The 26,582-nt window shown below is 43.2% G+C and overlaps 2 protein-coding genes across 3 annotated transcripts; one reads left to right on the forward strand and one right to left on the reverse strand.

Moving 5' to 3' along the window:
* Positions 1 to 10,232: 10,232 nt before the first annotated feature.
* On the forward strand, positions 10,233 to 12,661 carry LOC134209657 (alpha-amylase I-like). Its single transcript, XM_062685660.1, has 2 exons — positions 10,233 to 11,761; positions 11,814 to 12,661. Exons 1-2 carry the CDS (start codon positions 10,278 to 10,280, stop codon positions 12,541 to 12,543), a joined length of 2,214 nt encoding a protein of 737 aa, XP_062541644.1. The 5' UTR covers positions 10,233 to 10,277; the 3' UTR covers positions 12,544 to 12,661.
* LOC134209653 (uncharacterized transmembrane protein DDB_G0289901-like) lies at positions 12,488 to 26,477 on the reverse strand. Of its 2 annotated transcripts, none has more exons than XM_062685654.1 (3): positions 26,345 to 26,477; positions 26,090 to 26,279; positions 12,488 to 15,474 (listed from the first exon to the last, which is right to left on the reverse strand). In XM_062685654.1, exons 1-3 carry the CDS (start codon positions 26,381 to 26,383, stop codon positions 12,752 to 12,754), a joined length of 2,952 nt encoding a protein of 983 aa, XP_062541638.1. In that variant the 5' UTR covers positions 26,384 to 26,477; the 3' UTR covers positions 12,488 to 12,751. The 2 variants fall into 2 exon arrangements, with proteins under 2 accessions (XP_062541638.1, XP_062541637.1); XM_062685653.1 differs by having other exon boundaries at positions 26,027 to 26,279.
* Positions 26,478 to 26,582: the final 105 nt, after the last annotated feature.

Genomic DNA, 26,582 nt, shown 5'->3' on the forward strand with positions numbered 1-26,582 from the left:
TGTGCCACGTTTGACAGGTCTCCTGCTCGTTTGGAACGCGCATTTGTATGGAACTGACAAACGATTCTGTTCCAATTCTGACACTTGACGACACTGTTATTATAGTCACTGTAGTTTACGGGTACTTTTGCTCTGCAATCTCATTCTCTGACGATTCATACAAAATTTTCAGATGATCCATGCGAAAAGTGTGGGGGTTGTAAATTGCCATTTGTAGCATAACGTAATTAATGGATCTTCCCCTGGGAGAATAGGTGGATCTATACTTATTAAATAAATAAATCCTCTTATTCTCCCAAAATGAAAAAAAAAGTATCCGTGGGTCAAAAACTGCATATAACAACCCTGATTTCAAGACAAAATTTTCAAAACGACTTATCTGCTTTTGTAAACAAAGATTCAAACGGCGATTTGAGGAATCGGAATCCTTCACCTACCTATTGATGGTGTTGGTTTGCGTGGGAGAGCTATCACACAGAAATAAATTGTAAATTCTACAAAATAAAGGGTCAAATTCGACAAACATGTTTGTTATCTCAGGGCTTACAAACATTTTTGTTGAATTCAACCCAATATGTTTGTTGTTCCAACAATCATGATAGTTATTAATTTTATTTTGACGTTTTGTCGTTTTAACAATATTTTTATTAGTTTAACAAACGTGTTTGTTAAAACCACTATATATTTTGTAGAGTTGCCAATATTTTTTGTTTACATTTGAGGTTAAGTTACAAAAACACAAATATTTTACAATGCAATATTTTTCAATTTTTATTTGCAAACTATGTTCATGCTATTATAAATAACACTTGGTTTTTTTAGATCGCGTATCCATTTCCTCGTCCATTGCAATAGGGCTTCAATCATATTTTTTACATTTGTCTGATGAGAATAGACCGGGATAAATCTGAGACATTTGCTAAAAGGTGGAACATTTATATTTATAAAAATATTAAATATTTAGCTTTATTTTTAAAGAAATACTTACTTCTACATATAAAAAACAATGACGATATCCATTCCACTTTCGGTTTTTTCCTTCCATGTTGTTTTCCACTAGAAAAACCATGTTGTTTTCCACTAGAGTGGAATCGTTTTTCCCACTGCAACTGATATGGCACGCACAAATTTATGGTACGCTGTTAGCAGCCATATTGGTTTTCTTTGACATATAATATCAACAAAACAATTTGTAAAAATAAACATGGTTTATGGCTACATCAACAAAATTGGTTAGTTGACATTACAAATTTTGATTTTCATTGTAACAAACAGTTATGGTTGAATTCAACAAACCAATTTGTTGAGTCAACGTAACAAAATTTCTATGCGTGTTGTATTAAGCATTAATTGAATCAGAATGTCATCTGTTTCGGCTTCTTTCACATAAAAAATACTCACGTTACCTTACATGTACAAATGCAAAAAATGACGAACATGGTATTGTTTGTCAAAATGTTAGCGTTATTATTTTACTTCATTAAGGGGACAGCTTTTAGGCATAAATGTTTAAATAAAATAGCGTGGTGATGGATATTTAAAATAAAATGCGGTTTGCACTTGAAATAATGTTCCTGAAAAAAATGATCAAAAGGTTCGGCATTCGAGCTGCAATTAATATTTGTTCTGCGCGACCCACCAACAATCCGCTCGCGACCCCCCTGGGGGTCGGGACCCACAGTTTGGGAAACCATGGTGTAAATGGTTCATGAGACGTTCACTCAAAATAGCAATAAATATGTTTTTTGAGAGAAGTCAAAAACGGAGTTTGGCCTTACATGAAGAATCGTTTACAAATCAATCATTTATTCTAGAATATAAAAACCATTCCAAGTAACCATGAAGCTATATATGCTTGCAAATAATTCAGTCGTTAAAGTTGACTTAAAATGGAAAAGAGCCCTTTTACGATCGAAATAATGCTTCATTACTTAGACATATTGATCATTGCTTGACAGTTTGATGAATGAATGCATCTTCACATCGTTAAAACTGATCTATTGCAATTAGCATTTAATATGCTGATGTGGGATTTACATGAAAAGATATTCTATTTACAAGATAAAGATTGTCGCTTCGGTTCCCTTTGTTCTGCTGTCCGAAACATGTTGGGTACCGAACAGTCAAATCGTATGTATTTTTCCTTCATTGAAACTTAGCACCCTATAGGATATATCCTCGCCAGTTCCGGACAACGACAATCTTTATCATGTAACTAAAATATCTTTTATTGCATGCAATAAAAGATGCTTGATGGTTACTTGGGATGGTTTTGGTTTACAAGCCGTAATTATATTTATAATGCTACGCGAGATTTTAATCAGAATTTTCAAAAGATATTTTAGTTACCAGATAAAGTTTGTCGCTTCGGTTCCCTTTGTTCTGCTGTCCGAAACATGTGTGGTACCTAACTGTCAAATCGTATGTATTTTTCCTTCATTGACATTTAGATCCCCTATCCTCACAGAGAACAGACATGCACTCAGGAAAATCGACACATACTTTATGGCAAAAATCCATGTATTTTGAAATATGCATATCATGTGTCGGCACATACTTATTTGCATACACATTCACACATGAAAACTATGGCCCACATGGAAAGTATGTGTGAACACACATGCAATGCATGTGGGCGCATTGAATATATGTGTCGAAAATATGAAATCCATTTCGCTACCCCCATTGCAAAAATCCATGTGTGAACTCATGAATATAATGCGGAGTTTTTTGTGAGTGTGGAGGCTCGAACAAAATTTCTTGCAAAACATGTGAAAACAAACACAACAAACCTCAACGCCATCGATGTCGACATTGCAACTCACAATCTCATTTTGACAACCCGATGGCGCTGGTATGCTCTTAAGCAGGCCCCACACGAGGCATATATTGACAATACTTTTTTCGTCAAACTTTTCATCAAACTTTTCTTCAATATTTTCACTGATTAGCCGGCATGGCCGTAGCTGAAGAAAAACTCAATTTTTTCTTGAACTAATACGAATCAAATAGCGGTATAACGCACAAAACACGCACACACTCAACCGTCATCGACTCCTGTGGGCAAACTGCGGGGGAGATGAGGGGAAATATTGAAAAGAATATCAAACTTTTCTAATTTCACTCAATATTTGCTTCAATATTTTCGGTTTGCACTCACACCATCAATCTTTTTCTTCAATAATCATGACTTTGTCAAACTTTTTCCGTCGTGTGGGGTCTGCTTTACATGCATAACGACACTAGCGCACAGTGGCGTTTTTTTATGACGCTAGCGCTGATTCTGTACGGGATAATGGCGACATTCCAAAGTTATTCAAAATGAACAGTAAAAAGTTATCACAACATGGCGAGTGCAGCTTCAACGTCTGTTCTCTGTGCTATCCTCGCCAGCAAAAGATATTCTGGACAGCGACGACAGCGACAATGTTTATCTAGTAACTAAAATATCTTTTGAATTTTCCCATATATTTTGATCTCCCACCTCAAATACAAAGAAAGTGGCAACAATGACTGGAATACACTGTAAACCCGGCAATACCCATTAAAGAGTTTAAAAAACTCATTTTTTGGTGGTATATGAAGCTGTCAAAATAATGGGTACTTCAAAATTTTGAATAATGCGTATTTTTACCCCATTTCTTAGGAAAATATTTTTACCCATTAATGGGTGAAAAACAACTTAAACGTCTCGATGGTGAACTGAACCAATTACAGGCGAACGGAATTAATGTGAGTACTTTTTTCGTTTTATTTAGATTTGCAGGATTAAATTAAAGAATACTTTTGATTATTTCAGCTCAGCGAACTATCCTTCTATGCATTTGTCGCAATCTGAAGGCCAGAGGACACCGACGAGAACGCACCTCTTGCCGTTTCAGGGCGGAACGCCGCGTCAGGAGATGTTGGTACAACACTATCCCGTGTTTGCTGCATGAGAATTACGGGGGAAAACTAGAGGGTTCTAAAAATCCGCAAATCCCTGGATCCGCTGATGGAAAGCGCAGCGAATAATTTGTTTAAATGTACGAGAATGTATGACTTGGGATGATGGGTTAGTTAACACTACTTAGGCTAACAAGAAATGTATCTTACTTAATGTATCGTTATATTTATCTTGCAGTAAATAAAATAGTTGCGAATAATTCTACTGCGTTTAATGAATTTAAAAATTAATAACATTACGGTAGATGCTTTTTGAAAATAATAAAGAGTGAATTTCACCCATTTGCTGTTCAAAATTTTCGGTGATAGTGGGTAAAAATCACTCGCTAAATTGACGTATAAGCGCTTTACTCATTAATGAGTAAACGCTCTTTACTCTTTTAATGAGTTGAACTATTTAACTTCATAATGGGTACATTTTTACCCATTAAAGAGTACTTTGCTGGCACAGTGTAGGTTCAAAAAGTCCTTTGCACGGAGAAATGCATTTATCAGTTCGGTCCGTTCTCGCTTAACTTTTCAAAAGGACCTAAGTAACATTTTTTCATGAATTATTAATTTGAATAAGGTTTTACATCAAATAAACATAACCTGAAAAACTCAGTCGAATGAACTCAATTTGACATTTATCGGTGGTAGGTTCATGAGGTTCATCCTATCTGCCGCAGCAAGCGGATGAACCTTTGTTTATATACAAACCACCGATACCTGTCAAATATGGAAGAAACTCACCAGGACGCAGCCGTGGCTACATACGTGTGACGTCACACTGTGAAACCATATAGCGCAATCAACAAAAAAACATGAAAGCTTTCGATTGCAGTACTCAAATTAATTCATGAAAAAAATGTTACTTAAGTCCTTTTGAAAAGTTAAGCGAGCGTTCAGCCTCATACACTGAGGAAAATGGACGTATGATTTTCAATCAAACGCCTTATGAAAATTTGCCACAAGGAATCGGTATGAATTTCAATATGTTGCCTTATGAATGATGATTTCCATTTAAAAAAAGTGAAGTGCGGCAGACTGGATTCGAACCAAGGACATCGGGGTCGGGATGCCGGTAGGTAGACCATACGCCCATCGACGCTTGAATACTCGGGAAGGTAACTGCGTATAAGAAGCACTGCTGGTGAAATAATCGGTCGAATATTCATAAGGCGCCAGTTATGAATTTCGATAGTCCAGTTCGCTGAGTGTAGGGGACTGCACGGACTGCTTCGTCTCTTTCTCGCTGCAAAGAAATTTGAAAACAACAAGGCCAGTAAACGTCAAAATATATGAGGAACGAAAGAGAAAGATATGTTTCCGTGCAGTGCCCTATATGGTCCAATGTAGAGTCCTACAAGAAGAGTAACGTCATGTGCCACGTTTGACAGGTGTCCTGCTCGTTTGGAACGCGCATTTATATGGAACTGACAGACGACTCTGTTCCAATTCTGACACTTTACGACACTGTTATTATAGTCACTGTAGTCCAATGCACCGAGTTCATCATTGACGTTTGAGCGGTGCGCTGTTTACTAAGAATGAATACTTTTTCATTCATCGAGTTCATGCAAGTGTTCATTTTTAGTAAACAGCGCCCGTCTCAAACGTCATTGTGTTCATTCGGTGCATTGGACCATTAGGCTTTCTGCGAACGTGTACGCACACGCACATTGCACTCACACTTTTACTCAGTTTGTTTGCAACCACGAGCAGTTGTCACGGCAAAATCAAATGAGATTGTTTGCAACCACGAACCGTGCGTTCGTGTTGGTGAGAAATGTCGGCGAGACCCTAAGGTGCCTGCCAGAGTAGACGCGTTTACGCGACGCCGCGCGAAAATTGCACGCAAAGGAATAACAGGCACCTTAGGGTCTCGCCGACATTTCTCACCAACACGAACGCACGGTTCGTGGTTGCAAACAATCTCATTTGATTTTGCCGTGACGCGTAGGTGTAGGTGTAGACGCGTCTACTCTGGCAGGCACCTAATAGAATAACGCAAAATGAACTCCCCCAAGAAATTATGACGTTTGAGCGGGTCGCATAATGAACGCAAAATGAACTTTTGTTCGAGAAGACGACCCGCTCAAATGTCAAAATCCGTCGGGTGAGTGAATTCAATGAACCCCTGCATAAGTCTATTGTCCAATGCACCGAATGAACACAATGACGTTTGAGCCGGGCGCTGTTTACTAAAAATGAACACACTCTTTTCGCCCCTTGACGTCTTCGGTTTCCTCTTGTTTTTGACCAGGGTCCAGGAGGCGTCATCCCCCTCTATTTCCCTGGTCTGGGCGGCTGAGACTTCTCAGTCTGCCGTAACCCCTTACCACCGTCTTTCCTGGGAGGACGGATCTTTCCAGGTCCTTCCTCCCCCGGTTTGGGAGGTACCTGACCGGGGTTCAGCTTCCCAGCCCCACTACCTTTGTTCGGGGTAGTAACCCTCCGCGTTTTGGAGCGGCCCCCAGGGAGCTCATCCCCTGGAGACTGTCTCCCCCGTTTTTGTGTCTGCTCCGTTGGAGCAGTCACCCCGACGTGCCCGCGAATACTTGAGCCTCAGTCTGGGTAGACTTTGGCACCACCGTCTTCGCTGGCACGCCCTCGGTCGATTCGACCTTGCCCGAGTCCGCGAATCCTTGGGCCTCAGTCTGGGTAGACCTCGACTCCACGGATTTCACGGGTTTACACTTGGCCGTCCCGACCGCCCTCTCCAGCTTGGCGTCCAACATCGACTTTCGAAGTTTCAGCAAGCTCCTCTTGAGGTCCTTACTGATATTATGCTTCGATGACGCAAAGTCGATGATGGCGTCCAGCTGTTCCGTCGCCACCTTGAAGGCCGAAAGCCCATCGCGTTTGCGGTTCATCGCCTTCACAAGCCATGGGCCGTCTATAACCTCTACCGGCGTAGCCTGGGAGATGGTTAAGAGACCCACGCTGGCGCTGCGCACCGAGCTGCCGACTATTGCTTCTGGCCTCCTAGGCGGAGACCTGAACAATCCACCTTGCGAAGGGGTTGTCGCCTACACTACTACCAATAATTGAAGAATTGACTTGTTTTTCCATTTTGATCCCACGAGTTGCTCGGGAAAAGAGGTCCACCATGGCAGAGCCCAGCATGACTCGGCAAGGGACAATTACTGTGGAGGGTGCCCAGGTACCCCACAGGCTCCGTTAAAGGCCTAGCTCATTATTTCACCCCCCTGGCCATGCATCCCCTCGGCACGGGTCGCTTAACGCCTTGGGATTAGGGGTTAGGGACGATGGTCCCGTTGGTCGCACCCACTCACTCTAGCTGATGTCAGAAGGACAACAGTGCCCAGGCTGCACTACCAGCTAAGTACGCAACCCTTAGCTGGCGGTCGATTGTCATCGGAAGACCCGTGGAAGCGTGAGATTGGAACTTGTGAGGACCAGAGCTGTGTAGGTCGCTCCTTCCCAGATGTCAACTCACCATTTCGCAGCCCAGTGTGTGTGTGCATACTTGTTTGTTCTACTCATTGCACGCTTGCATAGGCGAAGTTTTCAGAATTTGGGCACGGAAAATGAAAATCCCGGCCCCCTTTAAAATACACGGGAACCAAATCCCGGGCAGTCTAGATCAGCGGTTCTCAATCTAGGGAACCTTCGCTGGCCCCAGGGGATACCTCGGTCAAAAATGGTGGATGTATCACAATTCTAATAAAAACTTATTATTAAGTTTTGAGTTTTTTTAAACTCTAAAACGTTCTATTGCACATAATACGTATGGCGATCAGTAAATCAGAGACTTTTCAATTCTGTCCACCAGAACCACTACAGTGTATGAAGAGCTCTGGGACAAAAGATGAAAAAGACAAAACGTCGAATAAATAAACTTTAAAAATTTTCAATGTATACTACGTGATCGAAAAAAAACTGTTGAAGCCTCCTGGCAACAGGCTTGATAGCTTCGTTTCAAGAAGCTCGGAAGTATTCTTTTAAGAGATTTGGAAGCCTCGTTGTAAAAAATTCGGACACCTCCCTTCAAGAGGCTCAACTTTTTTCTTTCAAGAGACTGAGAAGCGTCCTTTCAAGATGCTCAGATACCTCCTTTTTAAAGACTCGGAATCCTCGATTATAGGGGCTCGGAAGCTTTCTTCCAAGAAATTCCGATGCCTCCTTTCAAATAGGTCGGAAGCCTCGTTTAAAGATTTCGTCGGAATTCTTCTTTCAGGAGGCTTGAAAGCTTCCTTTTAAGTGGCTTGGAAATCTCATTTCAAGAGGTTCGGAACCCTCGTTTCAAAAGGCTCGAAAATCTTTTTTTTTTGGGGATCGGAAACCTCCTTTCAAGAGGCTCGAAGGCCTCCTTTCTAGAGGCTCTGAAGTGTCCTTTCAAAAGGCTCAGTAGCTTCCTATTAAGAGGATCAGAAGCATCCTTTCAAGAGTCTGGGAAGCCTCTCTTCAAAAGACTTGGAAGCCTCCTTTCAATATGCTGTAAAGCGTCCCATCAAAATGCTCTGAAACCCACACTTAAGATGCTCGGAAGCCCCTCCTTTCAAGAGGCTAGGAAGCCTCCTTTCAAGAGTCTCGGAAGAGAGAAGTTAAAGATGTCATACAACCAGCTATGGGAAAACTCACTCACTCACACGAACCACGCAGATTTAAAATCCCTATCCATCAGCGAACACACGATTGTAAAATGAATGCTACTCAACCCAACAGCGAACCAACAATCGAGTCATACCTACTGAGTGCCTCCCCAGCAGGAATAAGTGAAACCAAAGATAGTGCGAAAAGAAATCGAGAGATGAGAATAACCCGATGTGTAGTGAGTGCAGCAGAAAATACTGAGTTGGACTCAGAAGATTGATTCAATTTAGACTCAATGATTCGTTTTGCAGGCTGAATCTTTCTGCCGAATCCTCACTCACCACTCAATTGCGATTTCATTCGTTTACGAACCGAATGTAAACAAATACTCGGCTATGCATCATTTGCTATCTGTAGGAAAGATTCGGTGATGAATTTTGTCTATTTGTTTTTGGCACGATTCGTTCCTAACTGAAGCCAAACGGTAGATAATCGAAATCGAAAATATTGGAAGGGCTCGTGTACGTTTGTCTAATTTGCGATTGTGTGTAGAGGTGAGTGAAAGATTAACGCTAAATGAACCGATTTTTCCCATACCTGCATACAACATCTCAAGAACAATGGGTCCGGAAAAGCTGGCCAACTGTCTGCAAAGGCTGATAGTCAGAATCTGGGAAACTGCTACCAGAGGAGTGGACGAAAGGGGTCGTATCGGAATGTGAGGACTTTCGAGCGATCACCATTCTAAATCCAGTTAATTTATTTGTTTCGCGGATGATATGGACATTGTCGGTCGGACATTTGAAGAAGAAGAATAAGAAAGATTCTAACCTGCACCAAATCATAAGACCGGTGCGGTGGTTCTCTAGAGACATGAGACTTGAACCATGCTTGAGGAGGACTTGCAAGCACTCGGGGTTTTCGAGAAACGCGTACTCAGGACAATCTTTAGCGGTGTGCAAAAGAACAGTATGAGGCTGCGAAGCCCAACTCTACGGCAAACCTAATAGCTGGAATGGTACGATGGACAATCGGCAGGATATGTGTGAACGCCGGACAGCAACCCTGCAAAAAAAAAGAGATGTTTTGTGGCGTGAAATGGTTGATTCAGTGTCAACTGTTTAGATATAAGCAAAACAAATAAGGGGCGATACCATGTGGACAATTTAGGGAGTGTGTCGAATGTCCATGTTTCATACAAATTTTTGAGAATTTATATGAGCAATTGTAAACGCGGGGGAAGGGGGGTATCTAAAACTGACCAAAACATGTCCACGTGGTATACGGACAGCCCCTAAATGGGACAGTACAATAAGGCTTAAAAAACGGTACTTTTCTATCTCTAGTAATGCAATAATTAAAATGCATCGCTTGGGACGTGCCCTTGATAACAATAAGCTGGCCCTTGTGGATGCCATTCTCAGTATATCTTTCCAACTCTGTCCTTAAGGCTTATAAGTAATGCTTACGGTGGGGAGTATACATACTTGCCTCTAGCAATGATCACAATAAAGTCACGTTTAAGTTGATTAATATTTAATTTTATTTGGTTACACAGCTGAAACCCCAACTAATGATAGCAGTAATATTTGCAAAATATAGATCTCTCATATAACTCTCTAACAAACTGTTGCAATAGCAATGAACGATTTGCAGTACAGAATCTACATTATGAGTAAATTTGTTATGCAGTTTTTTTTTTATTCTTGATCATCTCTGATTATAAAAGCCCTTGTTGTTTGAGCACAGCCCATTAAGTATTCGAAAACAGTAATAAGAGTTCGATCATCGTAATGAAACAGTTGTGGATTTTGTACAGTGCTCTAGTGGTGACCTACGCTCAACTTCCGGGATTCAGCTTTGGTACTAGTGGGTTTGGGAGATTTGCACTTTCAAATCCGTTGTTTAATGCTTCGTTCGCGGCCACGAATCCGATAGATCGTGTATCAGACATCGCGTCTAGAGCTAGAAGTTTGGCAAACACCGTTCAACAGAATCTTCCGAAAGTACCACAACTTCCGAATCCTCTATCGGCGTTTTCTAGATTTGCTAGGCCATCGGGATCGAGTAGTTCAACCAATTCGAACACGAACTATAATCAGAACACTAATGACAACAGAGTGGGCCAGGGTGTTGACTCCGCCAGGAAAGCGATTAATGATGTAGTAAGCGCCATACCAAGAGTCTCTGGATTACCACGAATACCTGATATACCGGAGATACCTGGATTATCAAATTTCGGAGCCCCAAGAGATGTGTTTAATTCTTTCGTGAATTCTTTGAATAATATAACAAATGGGCAGGGAATCTCCAATCCTGAACAGATGTTTAGTAGGATTAATAACTTTCTACCTGAAGTATCGAGCCTAGTAGATAAGATTGCGAACTTTGCTAAATCCGCTACCAATTCTGGCATTTGGTCGAACATATCTAACGATATTAAGAATGAAATACAAAGTAGAGTCGCTTCACTGTCTCAAGGGTTCTCGAATATAACTTCTGCCATAGAGAAGATCGGCCAAAACATACCCAATTTAATACAAGATCAAAGGCTCAATACGACACTTCGAAACGAACCGTTCTTTTTTCCTAATCGCTCGGTCATCGTTCATCTGTTTGAGTGGAAATTCGACGATATAGCTGAAGAGTGCGAGAAAGTGCTCGGACCTAATGGATATGGTGGCGTACAGGTGTCCCCGATCAATGAATACTTGGTATCGTCATCACGAGCTTGGTGGGAGCGTTACCAACCGATTTCCTACGAAATTAAGTCAAGGTCGGGTAACGAAAAACAGTTTTCCGATATGGTGAAACGTTGCTTAAAGTCGGGTATACGAATCTACGTGGATGTAGTGTTCAACCACATGGCTGCTCCCGGAGCATCATCCCCGCTGTATGGGACTGCAGGATCAACCTGCGATCCACAGGATAGAGACTATCCATCTGTGCCGTTCAACCAATCTCATTTCCATACTGCGTGTCAGATTAGTAATTATAATAATGCAACTAACGTCCGAAGTTGTGAACTGGGGTCTCTACCGGACTTGGATCAATCCAATCACTATGTGAGGCAGAAAATCGTCAGGTTTTTGAACCACCTGCTCGATCTCGGCGTAGCTGGGTTCAGAGTAGATGCGGCCAAGCACATGTTACCTGCAGATCTAAAAGCCATTTACGATAGCCTGAAATCTGTTAATCCAATGTTTCTTTTTCCTCCTGGAGCTAGACCATTCATATATCAAGAAGTGATTGATCTGGGAAATGAAGCCGTTTCAGCGTAAGTAGTGTAATCTAGGTTCAATTATTGTTACAGACAGTACTATTTTCAGTAAAGAATACACAAATCTTGGAGTTGTAACGGATTTCGCCTGGGGCCTTGTGATAGGTGACATCTTCCGGGGATCCCTCAGCGCAGATGCCCTACAAATTCTTACTAAGAATGGCTCTTCCGGAGCACTTCTCCCATCGAATCAGGCACTAATATTCGTAGATAACCACGATAATCAAAGGGGCCATGGAGCTGGTGGAGCATCGATTCTAAACTACAAGACGAAACCGCAGTACATCCAGGCGGTAGCGTTCACACTTGCCACCGATTATGGAATTGCCAGAGTTATGAGCTCGTATGATTTTTCAAATTCTGATCAAGGACCCCCGCAAGATGCAGTGCAGATTATAAAATCACCAGGCTCTGCAGCGAATGGCTCATGCACCAACGGTTGGGTGTGCGAACACCGTTGGCCTGAGATAAGGAGAATGATTCAATTCAAAAACTACGTGGCCGGTACCTCTTTGGATCACATTCAGGCTACGCCGAATACATTTGCTTTCTGCCGTGGAGAGAAGGGATTCGTCGTTCTCAACAATTCGGAAAACACCATCACCCAAGTGTACCACACGTGTCTTCCTCAGGGCCAGTATTGTGATATCATTTCTGGGGAACTATCACAGGGTGCCTGCTCAGGAACTGTCATCAATGTGAATGAAAATGGAGATGCAGAAATTACGCTGGCCAAGAATTCCATTGTAGCTCTTTATTTGCCTTCGAAGTTGCCATGAAAGACATGTTGAACTAACATTATGATTTATTATTACAGTTTCGAACTTCCATTAGCAAAATTTTACCATTAACTATGAAACCTATCCGTCTATTAAATAGAAACTCAATAAGAAACTATTTATGGAACGTTATTTTCAATCATACGAATAGCTACTATTTATTACCATTATTTTTGTGATTGAGAGAAATTAACGAAAGAAAAACTATTTATCGTCTAGATTTTTCAGAATTAGCTGATTGTGATCTTAAACCCGAATTTCCATTACCAGTTTGGCCATAAACGTTAGATAAATATCCACTTTCAGTACTGCCAAATCCACTACTCCAACCGGCGCCATTCCCTGATTCAGTTTCCCCCTTTGCTTGTCCCCTAAAGTTAGATAATAACCCACCTCTATTGTTTGTAGATCCACTTTCTGTAGCGCCCTCATTTGCTGATCTACTACCTCCTTCAATTTGGCTGTAAGCATTAGATAGCAATCTATTTCCATTACTGCCAATGCTACTACCTAAACTGGCTCTACTTGCAGACTGTCCATTTACTAAAGCATTTTCACCACCAGATAAACCATTGGCGTTGGATAACGGTCCACCTTTATTACTGTTCAACCTGACTCCATTTGCTAGCCCATTACCACCTCCCGTTTGACCGTTGGCATTATTGTCAAACCTATTTCTCGAACCGAACCCATTTGACAAAACATTGTTTCCATCAGATAAACCATTGGAGTTAGATACCAATCCACTTTGACTACTGCCTGAGCCAACCCCACGTGGTATATTATTACCTCTTCTAACTTGACCATTAGAGCCGACTCCACTAGGCAATCCATTTTTTCCCAAATCATTGGCGTTGGATAAGAATCCTCCTCTATTACTACCAATCCCGTGCACCGAACTCACTGCATTTCCCAATCCAAGTGAGTCCCCAGATTGATCGTTGGCGCTATTTCCTAATCCACTTCCCGATCTAACTATATTTTCGCCTCCATGCTGATCGTTAGTGTTAGTTAACGATCTATCTTTAAAACTACCTAATCCACTTCCGGAATTAACTCCATTTGTTAATCCATTAGCACTCCTTGTTTGACCATTAGCGTTATTGATGTTGGATAGAAATCCTTCTCCATTTCCAATTGCTGAATTAAGCCCACTTTCCAATATGTTTCTTTCTCCAGTTTGACCGTTAGCATTATCGCCAATTCCTATTCCCGAGCCTATCCCACTTTCACCACCACTATTAGCATTAGTTAACGATCTGCCTGCATTACTACCAAACCCTCTTCCGGAATTGCTGTCTTCAATTGATGATCCTTTACCATTTCCAATTTGACCATTTGCGTTATTGCCAAAGAGATTACGATTACCACCACCAGCTTGACCGTTAGCGTTATTGCCAATTCCCCTTCCCGAACCAAGTCTATTTACAAATCCATTTTCTCCTCCAGATAGACCATTTGCGTCAGACAAAGATCCACCACCGTTATTGCTGGATCCAGCTCTCAAACCGATTCCATTAACATTACTTCTACCATCGTTGGTTAATGTTCCTGGGTACCCTTGCACTCCATACGGATTCACTTGTTGTGAACCGTGTGATCCAGCTGTTCCAGGACTTGTGCCTGGTATTCCACCAGAAATGGAACCAGATCCAAAGGGTGCTCTAATCCCACCCATATCAGTTCTTCCTGTACCTGGGTTCAATTGAGCATTAGGGTTTGCGGTTCGCAATAGAGTGCTCGGAACTGTTGCTCCAGTGGTTGAGCTACTTGTACCTGGTGTGCGCTGCCCGAGACCATTCGGAACGGCTAGACTGCCTCCAGTTGGCTGGAATCCTGTGCTGGGTCCAGCCACAAATGACATGTCATGATTTCCGTTTCCATTGCGGAAAGAATATGATCCTTGAACATTTCCTTGTCTGTCGGATGATTCCTGCCTTGTGGAGTCCGGGGTTCGATACGCAAAATTGTATGATCCATCATTTTGAGGGCCTGATTGAGCTCTTCCAGTGGCGGTCGTGCCACCCACGCCGGTTGATTGTAAACCAGTATTCGCTCCAACGTTGTGTGGGTTATTGTTTGCTGCCCCATTTGTAGGTGTGAAGGTATTACCACCTATTGCACCGCCCGAATATGATAAACCCGATGAATCATTATCATTATATAGATTACGATTGGACCCATAGTTGTGAATAGTTGATGGTGTTGAATACGGTCTTGGTGTGGTATACACAAATGTCAAAGGCACTCGCTCAGGATAACTAAATGATCTAGCATAGTTAGGGTTTGCGGCATAACTAGGAAACCCCCCATAAGATGATCCAGCTGGGCCAAAACTTTGTTGCGGCCTTCCTCCGTATGCGTTCGATTCAAATGGTCTAAAGTTGTAACCCGATCTAGTGCCTAATGTTCCTGGTGTTAAAGTTCCATCAACTGGCGAACTTCCACCAAAAGGTACGTTGCCAAGGGATCCCCCTATGGGTGATCTACTGGAAATAGATCCAGGGGTCAATGCATCATTATTTGATCCATCTAGATATCCACGTCCTCCAAAGTTTCCGCTTCCAGGCAATGCACTGCCGAAAGGACTGTTTCCAAGAGGTCTGCCTCCTACAGTGCTGTGAGGTGTCCTTCCTCCTCCAATAGGCCCATCTCCAGGAGAGCCACTTCTAGAACCAGTACCTACTAATCCACTCCCTAGAGATTGTGCTCCAACCGATCTACCATCTAGTGCTTCACTCCCCAATAATCCCCCTGCACCAAAGGATCCTCCAGCAGACGCTGCATTGCTATAAAACCCAGGGTTGTCGAATGATCCAGAGCCAAATGGTGAAGAACCGCTTAGTGATCGGGATCCAAAAAGTCCTGATCCTGAACCATAAAATCTTGCTCCAAACGTTTGTCCAGTTGCTCTTAAAGTACCGGTATAAGCTGAAAAGAGAAATAAATCAATTCAACAATTACAACTGATTTTTGTTATTGATTAGCCAAAGGAATAGTTTAAATAGGTATTAGGTGTTGCCAATATGCATTTATGACAAGCTGTAGAGCCTGCACAAGATGCGGTAAGAAAAGCCAGCTTCTAAACCATAGTTGGACGTCAACGAGGACGCCGGCTACCGGGAGATAACCGTCCTTAACTTATGCCCCGTATTCTGTTTAACAGATTGAGACCGTTTTAAGAGTCTTTCTTCAGCAAATACGAGGCAGGTTTTGGTGAGGGCCAATCAACACCGGATCAAATGTTTTCCCTGAGATAAATCCTTGATAAATTCCGGGAGTACAATTTGCAGACACATCATACCGTTTGACTCATACTTCGTACACTTAAGCACATTTTTCACTTCGGAGGTCTTTATGGCATATGAATTAAAATGTTGTAACAGGTCTATTGGTTCCATCCGGTAGCGTAAGAATAAACATTTCATCTAATTTTATTTGATTGTTACTATCAATACTGAATGATTATATTTTGCCAAATTTTGACATGCATAGTAAAAATTATCTTAAATTCCGAACACTTTGATTCAACTTCCGAACACCACCTTAATGGACCAAGATGCAAAATCTCAACCTTATCTCATTGTTGACCAATTTTAATGTTCCCGATCTGTACCCCTGCCGGGAAAAAGCTCACGTTTTGCAAGGGCACCCCATTCAAAACGGATGCCACGCACAACTGTTACTTTTATTATTCTACGCATGCTGCGATGCTGCAAAGCTGGAATAATAAAAAGGACACTTGTGTGTGGCTTCCGTTTTGAATGGGGTGCCCTTGAAAACGCGAGTTCTTTCAAATTTGGATTCCGTGAGGATTGTCCTTATGCAATCATAACGAAACGTTTCAGATAAAAATCCAAGTGACGAGTTTTCGGAATATGAGTCTGTTATTTCAAAACCACGTACGATTCAGTGAAACGAAACGAATGATGGATAAATGTGTCTGAACATGGTTTTTCGGCGAAACTATTACTTTTTATTAGTGTAACATTGGACGGATTGAAATCGATTGTAAGGGTTGCAGATGAGAATGCGACATCATTTGTAACCTTAGATGGGTTGAATCGGGGTGATTCGCTCTAGAATTTACTGTTTAATATTGTGCTTGAGGAAGCGATTAGGAGAGCTGGTGTGCAAAGAATTGGTATGATTATCACAAGTTCGCATATGTCTTTGGGCTTTGCGGACGCTATCGATGTCCGCCCGCTTTGCCCGCTCTTCACGCCGTTATGACAGCGACTCTCCGTAGATGCGTGTGCACGCCGCGGAGGTCTGACTAGAAGAGACGAAGTCATGGCTTGCTGCTCGCCGATTGACACGCTGATGTATGAATCTATTAACACACGCTGAAGGCATTTTACTCAGACCCCACATTTCCCTTCTTCTCTCATTAAAAACGTTAAAAAAATCTTCTAGCATAGGATGCAATGCTTGTTTTTCTCCTGGGCTATTTAAATGAGACGAAGGTGAACATCGGTTGCATTTGATCAACCGATTAACTCCATTGAAAACTGCACACCAAAATAATCTTGTCTTCATCATCATGTTTTTTTTTCAAACAATCATGGTCTTTCAAATGCAATGACAATTTCTTTAATAAAAACATTCAAAATCTTACCCAAATGCAATCCACAACTAAGCGGTGTTGAACTTCATTACTAATAAGATTTAAGAACAACAAAATAAAGGTAAAAAATCCATGATAATCCAAATCAATTTCAATGCAAATTCAATCCAAATGTAATTCAAATCCAATCTAATTCCAATCCAATCAAAATCTAATCCAAATTCGATCCAAATTCAATCCAAATCCAATCCAAATCCAGTCCAAATCCAATCCAAATCCAATCCAAATCCAATCCAAATACAAACCAAATCCAATCCAAAACCAATCCAAATCCAATCCAAATCCAATCCAAATCCAATCCAAATCCAATCCAAATCAATTTTTAATCCAATCCAAATCTAATCCAATTCCAATCAAATCAATCCAATCAATCCGGTCCAATCCAATCTAATCAAATCAATCCAAATCAATCATCCAAATCAATCAAATCAAATCAATCAAATCAATCCAAGATCCAATCCAAATCAATCAAATCAATCAATCAATCCAAATCCAGTCAGTCCAGATCCAGTCCAGATCAGTCAAGGCCCAATCCAGTCAATCAAATCCAGTCCAAATCCAATCCAGATCAGTCAGTCAGTCCAGTCCAGTCCAGAGGTCAGTCAAGATCCAGTCAGGTCAGTCAGATCCAGTCCAGATCAAGTCAGTCCAGTCAAGTCAGTCCAGTCGGTCAGATCCAGTCAGATCAAATCAGTCCAGAGTCGATCCAGATCCAGTCAAATTCAGTCAAGTCAGTCCAAGATCCAGTCAGATCCAGTCGATCAATCCAGTCAGTCAAGTCCAGTCCAGGTCAGTCCAGATCAAGTCAGATCAGTCAGATCCAGTCAGGTCAGTCCAGGTCAGTCCAGATCGAGTCCAAGTCAGTCCAGATCCAGTCCAGGTCAGTCCAGGATCCAGTCCAGATCCAGTCAGATCGGTCAGGTCAGAGATCCAGTCCAGTCCGGTCAGGTCAGTCAGATCAGTCCAGGTCAGTCAGGTCAGTCCCGGATCAGTCCAGATCAGTCAGTCAAGATCCAGTCCAGATCCAGTCCAGATCCAGTCAGATCCAGTCAAGTCAGTCCAGATCGGTCCAGATCAGTCAGATCAGGTCAAGGTCAGTCAGATCGGTCAGATTCAGTCCAGATCCAGTCCAGATCCAGTCAGATCCAGTCCAGATCCAGTCGGTCAGGTCAGTCAGATCAGGTCCAGGTCGATCCAGATCGGTCCAGATCCGAGTCCAAGATCCAGTCCAGATCCAGTCCAGGTCAAGTCCAGTCAGGTCGGAGTCGGTCCAGATCCAGTCCAGGTCAGTCAAGATCCAGTCCAGATCCAGTCAGATCTCGATCCAGGTCAGTCCAGTCAAAGTCAGGTCAGGTCAGTCAGTCAGTCAAGTCAGTCCAGATCAGGTCAGTCCAGATCGATCGGTCAGATCCAGTCAGGTCGAGTCCAGGTCGGTCCAGATCCAGGTCCAGGTCAAGATCCAGTCCAGTCCCGATCCAGTCAGTCAGATCCAGTCAGAGTCCAGTCCAGGTCCAGTCAGGTCAGTCCAGATCAGTCAGATCCAGTCCAGATCCAGTCCAGATCAGGTCAGTCCAGTCAAGTCAGTCAGTCCAGATCCAGTCAAATCGTCCAGGTCAGTCAGATCCAGTCAGATCGGTCAGGTCATTCCAGATCCAGTCCAGGTCAGTCCAGATCCGGTCAAGTCAGTCCAGATCAGTCAGATCCAGTCCAGTCAGTCAGGTCAGTCCAGGATCGGTCAGATCCAGTCAGGTCAGTCAGGTCAGTCCAGATCAGTCCAGATCCAGTCCAAGTCCAGTCAGATCCAGTCCAGATCGGTCAGATCCAGTCCAGGTCCAGTCAAGATCAGTCCGATCCAGTCCAGATCCAGTCCAGATCGGTCCAAGATCAGTCCAGATCAAGTCAGAGTCGATTCGAGTCAGTCCAGGTCCAGTCCAGGTCAGTCAGTCAGATCGGTCCAAGGTCAGTCCAGTCCGATCAGGTCAGATCCGATCCAGTCAAATCCAGTCCAGGTCAGTCAGTCCAGATCCAGTCAGATCCAGTCCAGGTCGGTTCAAGTCCAAGTCAGATCCAGATCCAGGTCGGTCAAGTCCGGTCAGATCAGATCCAGTCCAGGTCAGTCAGGTCAGTCGTCGATCCGATCGGTCCGATCCAGTCAGGTCAGTCCGGTTCCAGTCAAGATCAGTCCAGATCCAGTCCAGGTTCAGTCCAGGTCAGTCCAGATCCAGTCCAGATCCAGTCAGATCAGTCCCAGATCAGTCCAAGATCCAGTCAAGATCCAGTCCAAGTCAGTCAAGATCCGGTCCAGATCCAGTCCAGATCCAGTCCAGATCGGTCAGGTCCAGTCAGTCGAATTGATCCAGATCCAGTCAGATCCAGTCCAAGATCAGTCGAATCCAGGTCAGTCCAGATCCAGTCCAGATCAGTCAGATCAGTCAGGTCAGTCCAGATCCAGTCGATCCAGTCCAGGTCAGTCCAGATCGGTCAGATCAGTCCAGATCAGTCAGGTCGGTCAGAGTCAAGTCCAGATCCAGTCCAGGTCAGTCCAGATCCAGTCAAGGTCAGTCCAGATCAGATCCAGATCCAGTCAGGTCGGTCCAGATCCAGTCCAAGTCCAGTCCAGATCCAGTCCAGATCGGTCCAGATCCAGTCAGATCAGTCCAGGTCGGTCCAAGATCAGTCCAGATCCGATCCAAGATCCAGTCCAGATCAGTCCAGTCAGTCAGGTCAGTCCAGATCCGGTCAGATCAGTCCAGGTCGGTCAGATCCAGTCCGATCCGGTCAGAGTCGGTCAGATCCAGTCCAGATCCAGGTCAGGTCAGTCAGAGTCCAGTCCAGATCAGTCAGGTCAGTCAGGTCGGTCAGATCCAGTCCAGGTCGGTCGATCCAGTCCAGATCGATCCAGTCTGATCGGTCAGTCCAGATCGATCCCAGTCCGATCCAGTCGGTCAGATCGATCCAGATCAGTCAAGTCAGTCAGAATCCGGTCAAAGGTCAGTCCAGTCGAGTCAGTCAGGTCAGTCAAGTCCAGTCCAGATCCAAGGTCCAGATCCAGTCGGTCAGAGTCAGTCCAGATCAGTCCAGGTCAGTCCAGGTCAGTCCAAGGTCAGTCAAGATCAATTCCAGATCCAGTCAAGATCAGTCAAGAATCCAGTCCAGTCCAGATCCGGTCAGTCGGTCAGGTCAAAGTCCAGTCCAGATCGGTCCAGATCCAGTCCAGATCCAGTCCAAGGTCAGTCCAGATCGGTCCAGATCGGTCCAAGATCGGTCAGATCCAGTCAAGTCAGTCCAGGTCAGTCCAGATCAATCCAGATCAGTCCAGATCCAGTCCAGATCAGTCAGGTCAGTCAGGTCAATCCAGTCAGTCCAAAATCCAGTCAAGTCAGTCCAAATTGATCCAGTCAGTCCAAGTCAGTCCAGATCCAGTCAGGTCAGGTCAGATCCCAGTCAAAGGTCAGTCCAGATCAGGTCCAGGTCGGTCAAGATCCAGTCAGATCAGTCCCAGATCCAGTCCAGGTCGGTCCCAGATCCAGTCCAGGTCAGTCCAGATCAGTCCAAAGTCAGTCAAGATCAGTCAAGGTCGGTCAGATCGGTCCAGATCCAGTCCAAATCAGTCCAGGTCCAATCCAAATCCAATCCAGTCAATCCAAATCCAGGTCAGTCAAGTCCGGAAATCAATCAATCAGTCAGATCCAGTCAAATCAATCCAAATCCATCAAATCAGATCAGTCAATCCAGAATCAATCCAAATCCAATCCAGTCAATCCAAATCAATCGATCCAATCCATCATCAATCCAAATCCAATCCAAATCCAATCCAAATCCTTCAAACTAATTTTACTCATAATAAATTCGAACATTGGGCGGCTACAAGACGCTAGACTAGCCCAAGACTACGCGCAGCAGCTGGAAGTGGCACTCCCAACGGAAGAGCAGCTAGGCGCAGCGTCTCTTGAAGATGGCTGGAGAGATATTCGATCCGTCATTGGTAGCACCGCAACCGCTGCACTTGGTACGGCGCCCCCGTAATTTTTTACATAATTTTACCGGCTCCGAATCTCCAGGAAATCCAGGAGGAGATTGGCCGGCTGAAGAACAACAAAGCCCCTGGGGTTGACCAACTACCAGGAGAGCTATTTAAACACGGTGGTGAGGCACTGGCTAGAGCGCTGCACTGGGTCATTACCAAGGTTTGGGAGGAGGAAGTTTTGCCGCAGGAGTGGATGGAAGGTGTCGTGTATCCCATCTACAAAAAGGGCGATAAGCTGGATTGTAGCAACTACCGCGCAATCACATTGCTGAACGCCGCCTACAAGGTACTCTCTCAAATTATATGCCGTCGACTAGCACCAACTGCAAGGGAGTTCGTGGGGCAGTACCAGGCGGGTTTTATGGGCGAACGCTTCACCACGGACCAGGTGTTCGCCATTCGCCAAGTACTGCAGAAATGCCGCGAATACAACGTGCCTACACATCATCTATTCATCGACTTCAAAGCCGCATATGATACAATCGATCGGGACCAGCTATGGCAGCTAATGCACGAACACGGTTTTCCGGATAAACTGACACGGTTGATCAAAGCGACGATGGATCGGGTGATGTGCGTAGTTCGAGTTTCAGGGGCATTTTCGAGTCCCTTCGAAACCCGCAGAGGGTTACGGCAAGGTGATGGTCTTTCGTGTTTGCTATTCAACATCGCTTTGGAAGGGGTAATACGAAAAGCAGGGATTAACACGAGTGGTACAATTTTCAATAAGTCCGTCCAGCTATTTGGCTTCGCCGACGGCATAGATATTATGGCACGTAACTTTGAGAAGATGGAGGAAGCCTACATCAGACTGAAGAAGGAAGCTAAGCGGATCGGACTAGTCATCAACACGTCGAAGACGAAGTACATGATAGGAAGAGGTTCAAGAGAAGACAATGTGAGCCACCCACCGCGAGTTTACATTGGTGGTGACGAAATCGAGGTGGTAGAAGAATTTGTGTACCGTCAACTGGGGGGAAGATGATCACTTTTAAGACAAAACATGCAATAACAATTTGTGTTTACATTTTAAATCGAAACAAATGTTTTCAAAACATGTACTGCTATACGTTGCAATAATCAACAACTTTAGTTTTCCGAAATGCGTTCGCAGTTATTAAAATAAATTAAATTATCACACATTTTTTGAGTAATCTGGTTTGGGGTGAAGTTGATCAAGACAGCTTTACTAAAATCATTATGACCTAGTAGTCAAAATACACTAGGTTATTTGTATGAATGTTGAATTTACTACGTAAAGAAGTCTTCGAAGTAAATATTTGAAACGAAAATAGCGTCATTTATGACTATCTCTCTCTTTCTTCCACAAAATACATTTTCATGATTATAATCGAAAAACTCGGATTTCTACCTAGCGGTAACATTACTTGAACGGAGAATATTGTTGACTACCGTTTCATAAAAAAATTTGGCACTTTTGACTGACACATCAAATGATCATCTTCACCTCAATGATCATCTTCCCCCCAGTTGACGGTACTTGGGCTCACTGGTGACTGCCGAAAATGAAACCAGCAGAGAAATTCGGAGACGCATAGTGGCTGGAAATCGTACGTACTTTGGACTCCGCAAGACGCTCCGATCGAATAGAGTTCACCGCCGTACCAAACTGACAATCTACAAAACGCTCATTAGACCGGTAGTCCTCTACGGACACGAGACCTGGACGATGCTCGTGGAGGACCAACGCGGACTTGGAGTTTTCGAAAGGAAACTGCTGCGTACCATCTATGGTGGGGTGCAGATGGCGGACGATACGTGGAGGAGGCGAATGAACCACGAGTTGCATCAGCTGTTGGGAGAACCATCTATCGTTCACACCGCGAAAATCGGACGACTGCGGTGGGCCGGGCACGTAGCCAGAATGTCGGACAGTAACCCGGTGAAAATGGTTCTCGACAACGATCCGACGGGAACAAGAAGACGAGGTGCGCAGCGGGCAAGGTGAATCGATCAGGTGGAAGATGACTTGCGGACCCTCCGTAGACTGCGTGGTTGGCGACGTGTAGCCATGGACCGAGTCGAATGGAGAAGACTCTTATATACCGCACAGGCCACTTCGGCCTTATTCTGAATAAATAATAATAATAAATTCGAACTTTCGAATAGCTTTGTAAAATCCGGCAACCTTATTAATTCTTCAAATTCCAAGATATCTGCTCCTACAGGTAATCCCGCTATGACTACTAAGTAAGTACATTCCAAGATAAATTTCCAAATAATATATTTGGCTTTCCGAACAGTTTCGAACAACCATTTTTCGTTGGTCTTCCATAAGCACCTTGTAGTTTCACAAACTACAGTACATTTTTTCGGCCATCTTCCAGACACGTCTTATCAGTTTTCTAAACCTCAAACCATTTCCACCGATCTTCCAGACGCGCATTGTAATTTTGCAAACCACAAACCAATTTCTTACGATCTTCCAGGCGAGGCTTTGATGTTCTTCAAACCACAAACCATGTTTTTTATTTTTTTTAGTGATGAACTCTATAATTTTGAAAAATCACTATAATAAAGCTTAAAAAAACAAACCATTTTTCCATTGGTCTTTCAGACGCTCCACCACAAACCATTTTCGACGGTCTTCGAGACGTGTCTTGTGATTTAGCAAACCACAAACCATTTTCCGACGGTCTTCGAGAGGCGTCTTGTTATTTGATTTTGCAAACCACAAACCATTTTCCGACAGTCTTCGAGATGCGTCTTGTGATTTAGCAAACCACAAACCATTTTCCGACGGTCTTCGAGACGCGTCTTGTGATTTAGCAAACCACAAACCATTTTCCGACGGTCTTCGAAACGCGTCTTGTGGTTTAGCAATCACAAACCATTTTCCGACGGTCTTCGAGACGCGTCTTGGGATTGAGAAAACCACAAACCATTTTCCGACGGTCTTCGAGACGCGTCTTGCAAACCACAAACCATTTTCCGACGGTCTTCGAGACGCGTCTTGTGATTTTGCAAATTAAAATATATCACTCGTCATAATTTAACCATTTGAATTCAACTCACCTCATGAAATCAGCGACAGGATCCAAAAAATAGACTGGCAGGATCGCCAAAATGCGAGTCTCCGTGGATGCGTGTGGACGCCGCAGAGGTCTGACTAGAAGAGGTGAAGTCATGGCTTGCTGCTCGCCGATGGATACGCTGGTGTGTGAATCTATTAACACACGCTGAAGGCATTCAAACCCCACAGGCTTCTGTGCCTTTTAAGTAGGAGACAACAATAATTGTTCTCACCAGCAAAACGACGTACATCATTGCTTGCAATTCGCTTTTTACACCCAGATTCTTCTGGTAGCTACATACATTCAGTACAGAACCGGAAGAGGCTGTAGGCTTCGTGGTAGCTTACGCAAACCATGGCTTTTTGCGGTTGAACAAGATCTGACGAGGCTAAATGTTCAGGGCAACTGGAAACGATTGGCTCTGGATAGAGTAGAGAAGGATATTTTTTTCGGCATAGGTTCATCGAGAGGGAGCTATAGCCCATCAGGTATCAAATTAAAGTACCATCTAGACAAAGTTTTCAAGGCATTCATAACTTCTCAAAAATAGTAGAACAGGTGTCGTAACGAATAGATGAAAATAGAACGTAAAAAGCTGCATTAGAATCCAAATTACAGTAAAACCAAATATTAAACTTATTGATGTGTAAGTATGTATGTCATCCGCTACTCCTCACTCAGCTGGGGTGTTGGTCAAGTAGTGCTACGAATAATTCGATCAGATCTCAGGATCCGTAATGGTGCTCCTTTTTGTTACGAAGACTAGTACTACAAAAAAGATTCACTTCTGTTCTGAAACAAGAAAAGTGTCTTCAGGGAGTGTAGGGTTAGGGTTTGTTTCATAACAGGTACAGCAAAACTTCACAAGGACGCCCTTATTCATAATAATTACTCAGGGAATAGAAGGTCGAGAAGATCTAACTAAAGCGTAAACCGAAGACCTGGGACTCCCACAATGTCCGCAGCAATAGAAACAAACAATGCCCTGTACGTATTTAGTGATATTTTTTTATATATCAAATAAAGCAAACCTAGTAAAGAATTGGAACGTGCTCACCAGTTTAGTTCGTCCACTTTTAATTGATCCAGATTTGAATAGGACGCAACAAGGATATCCAGTAAGACAACACTGGACGGCAACGCAATCCCAACGCACAACTGTGTTAAGCTGCTCGGCATCACAGTCGACTGACGGCTCACTTTCAAGAAACACTTCGTGAATACCCGCAACGCCTGCAAGAATAGGACTAACATGCTCAGGCTCACAATTTTCAACCATTTTGCATTTCGCATCCTCCTTTGCTTCCACCAAAAATTGTGGCAGCATCGCCCAACTGTTGCTAGTTTGCCGGCTGTGAAGAGTCTCGTGGGTTTCGTAGCTATTGTCAAGGCTGGACAATATCTTCTTCTTGATAATTAAAACTTATTTTAATACTACTGCCTACCCAATTGTCTATTTGATGATTTACGCATTGGAAAATATGGAAAACATATAGAAAGTTCATCTGTCGAACCTGCCGGAAGAAGTTGTCATTGATGCATTGACGAAGCCAGAAGAATCACGTGATAGGCATGGGCTCAAGATGAGACAATGTGAACATTTCACATTGGATTTGAATTGGCGGAGACCAAACCAAGCTGGTCGAAGAGTTTGCACACTTCAAAGATAGGCAACAAATTAAAGTTTTCATCAAAATAAAGTACATCAGGAATGACGTATCATCTACTCTTCAACTGATTATCGTTGGAATCTTAGCTACGGTTTACAATAACACAGAACCAAAACAATCTAACCTGATCCGTATCGTGGCCGGAATCCCCCTACTCCAGAACTATATGGAACATTTTTTATCCTACCATCTGGTTGTATTTGAGCGTATTGGCCAACTACTTCATTAGCTGCATTTGCACTTTGTCTTGCATTAAATCCATCACCACCGCTGTATCGATATCCGTAGGATCCATCGTTGTTTCGTTGATAATAGGATGTTGGATCAGCCGTTGCACATAAAATTGTACAATATTGCACTAACACTGCCAGCAAAATCTACAAAAATATTCAAAATTGTAATCAACCTGTGATTTTTTAAATTCATATTTGATTTTCTTCACCGTTGATGTGCACTTTTTTTGCGACATAGCTCGACACATTCTAATAATATTTTGATCACCCAACACAGAACTCGATAAAAATGCGGTTCGCGATCAACGGTTCTACTTCGACGATTCTCGACAAAATATTTTCGCAGATAACTGGAATCAAAGCTTTTATAGTCCCATGAAACTGTAGAGTGTAGAGTGTCCATCTTAATCTGTTCTTGTACATGTGTATCTCTAGTACAGATCTTGT

Source organism: Armigeres subalbatus, chromosome 2 (genome assembly GCF_024139115.2).
Source record: "Armigeres subalbatus isolate Guangzhou_Male chromosome 2, GZ_Asu_2, whole genome shotgun sequence".
Lineage (NCBI taxonomy): Eukaryota > Metazoa > Arthropoda > Insecta > Diptera > Culicidae > Armigeres > Armigeres subalbatus.

Excerpts from the sequence above, each read along its gene's own strand:
- LOC134209653 (XM_062685653.1), bottom strand. The coding sequence starts at position 26,383 with ATGTGTCGAGCTATGTCGCAAAAAAAGTGCACATCAACG. Across the intron at positions 26,280-26,344 it reads AAAAAAAGTGCACATCAACG|ATTTTGCTGGCAGTGTTAGT; the intron begins GTGAAGAAAATC and ends ATATTTTTGTAG. Across the intron at positions 15,475-26,026 it reads CCGGCCACGATACGGATCAG|CTTATACCGGTACTTTAAGA; the intron begins GTTAGATTGTTT and ends TTCTCTTTTCAG.
- LOC134209657 (XM_062685660.1), top strand. The coding sequence starts at position 10,278 with ATGAAACAGTTGTGGATTTTGTACAGTGCTCTAGTGGTGACCTACGCT. Across the intron at positions 11,762-11,813 it reads GGAAATGAAGCCGTTTCAGC|TAAAGAATACACAAATCTTG; the intron begins GTAAGTAGTGTA and ends TACTATTTTCAG.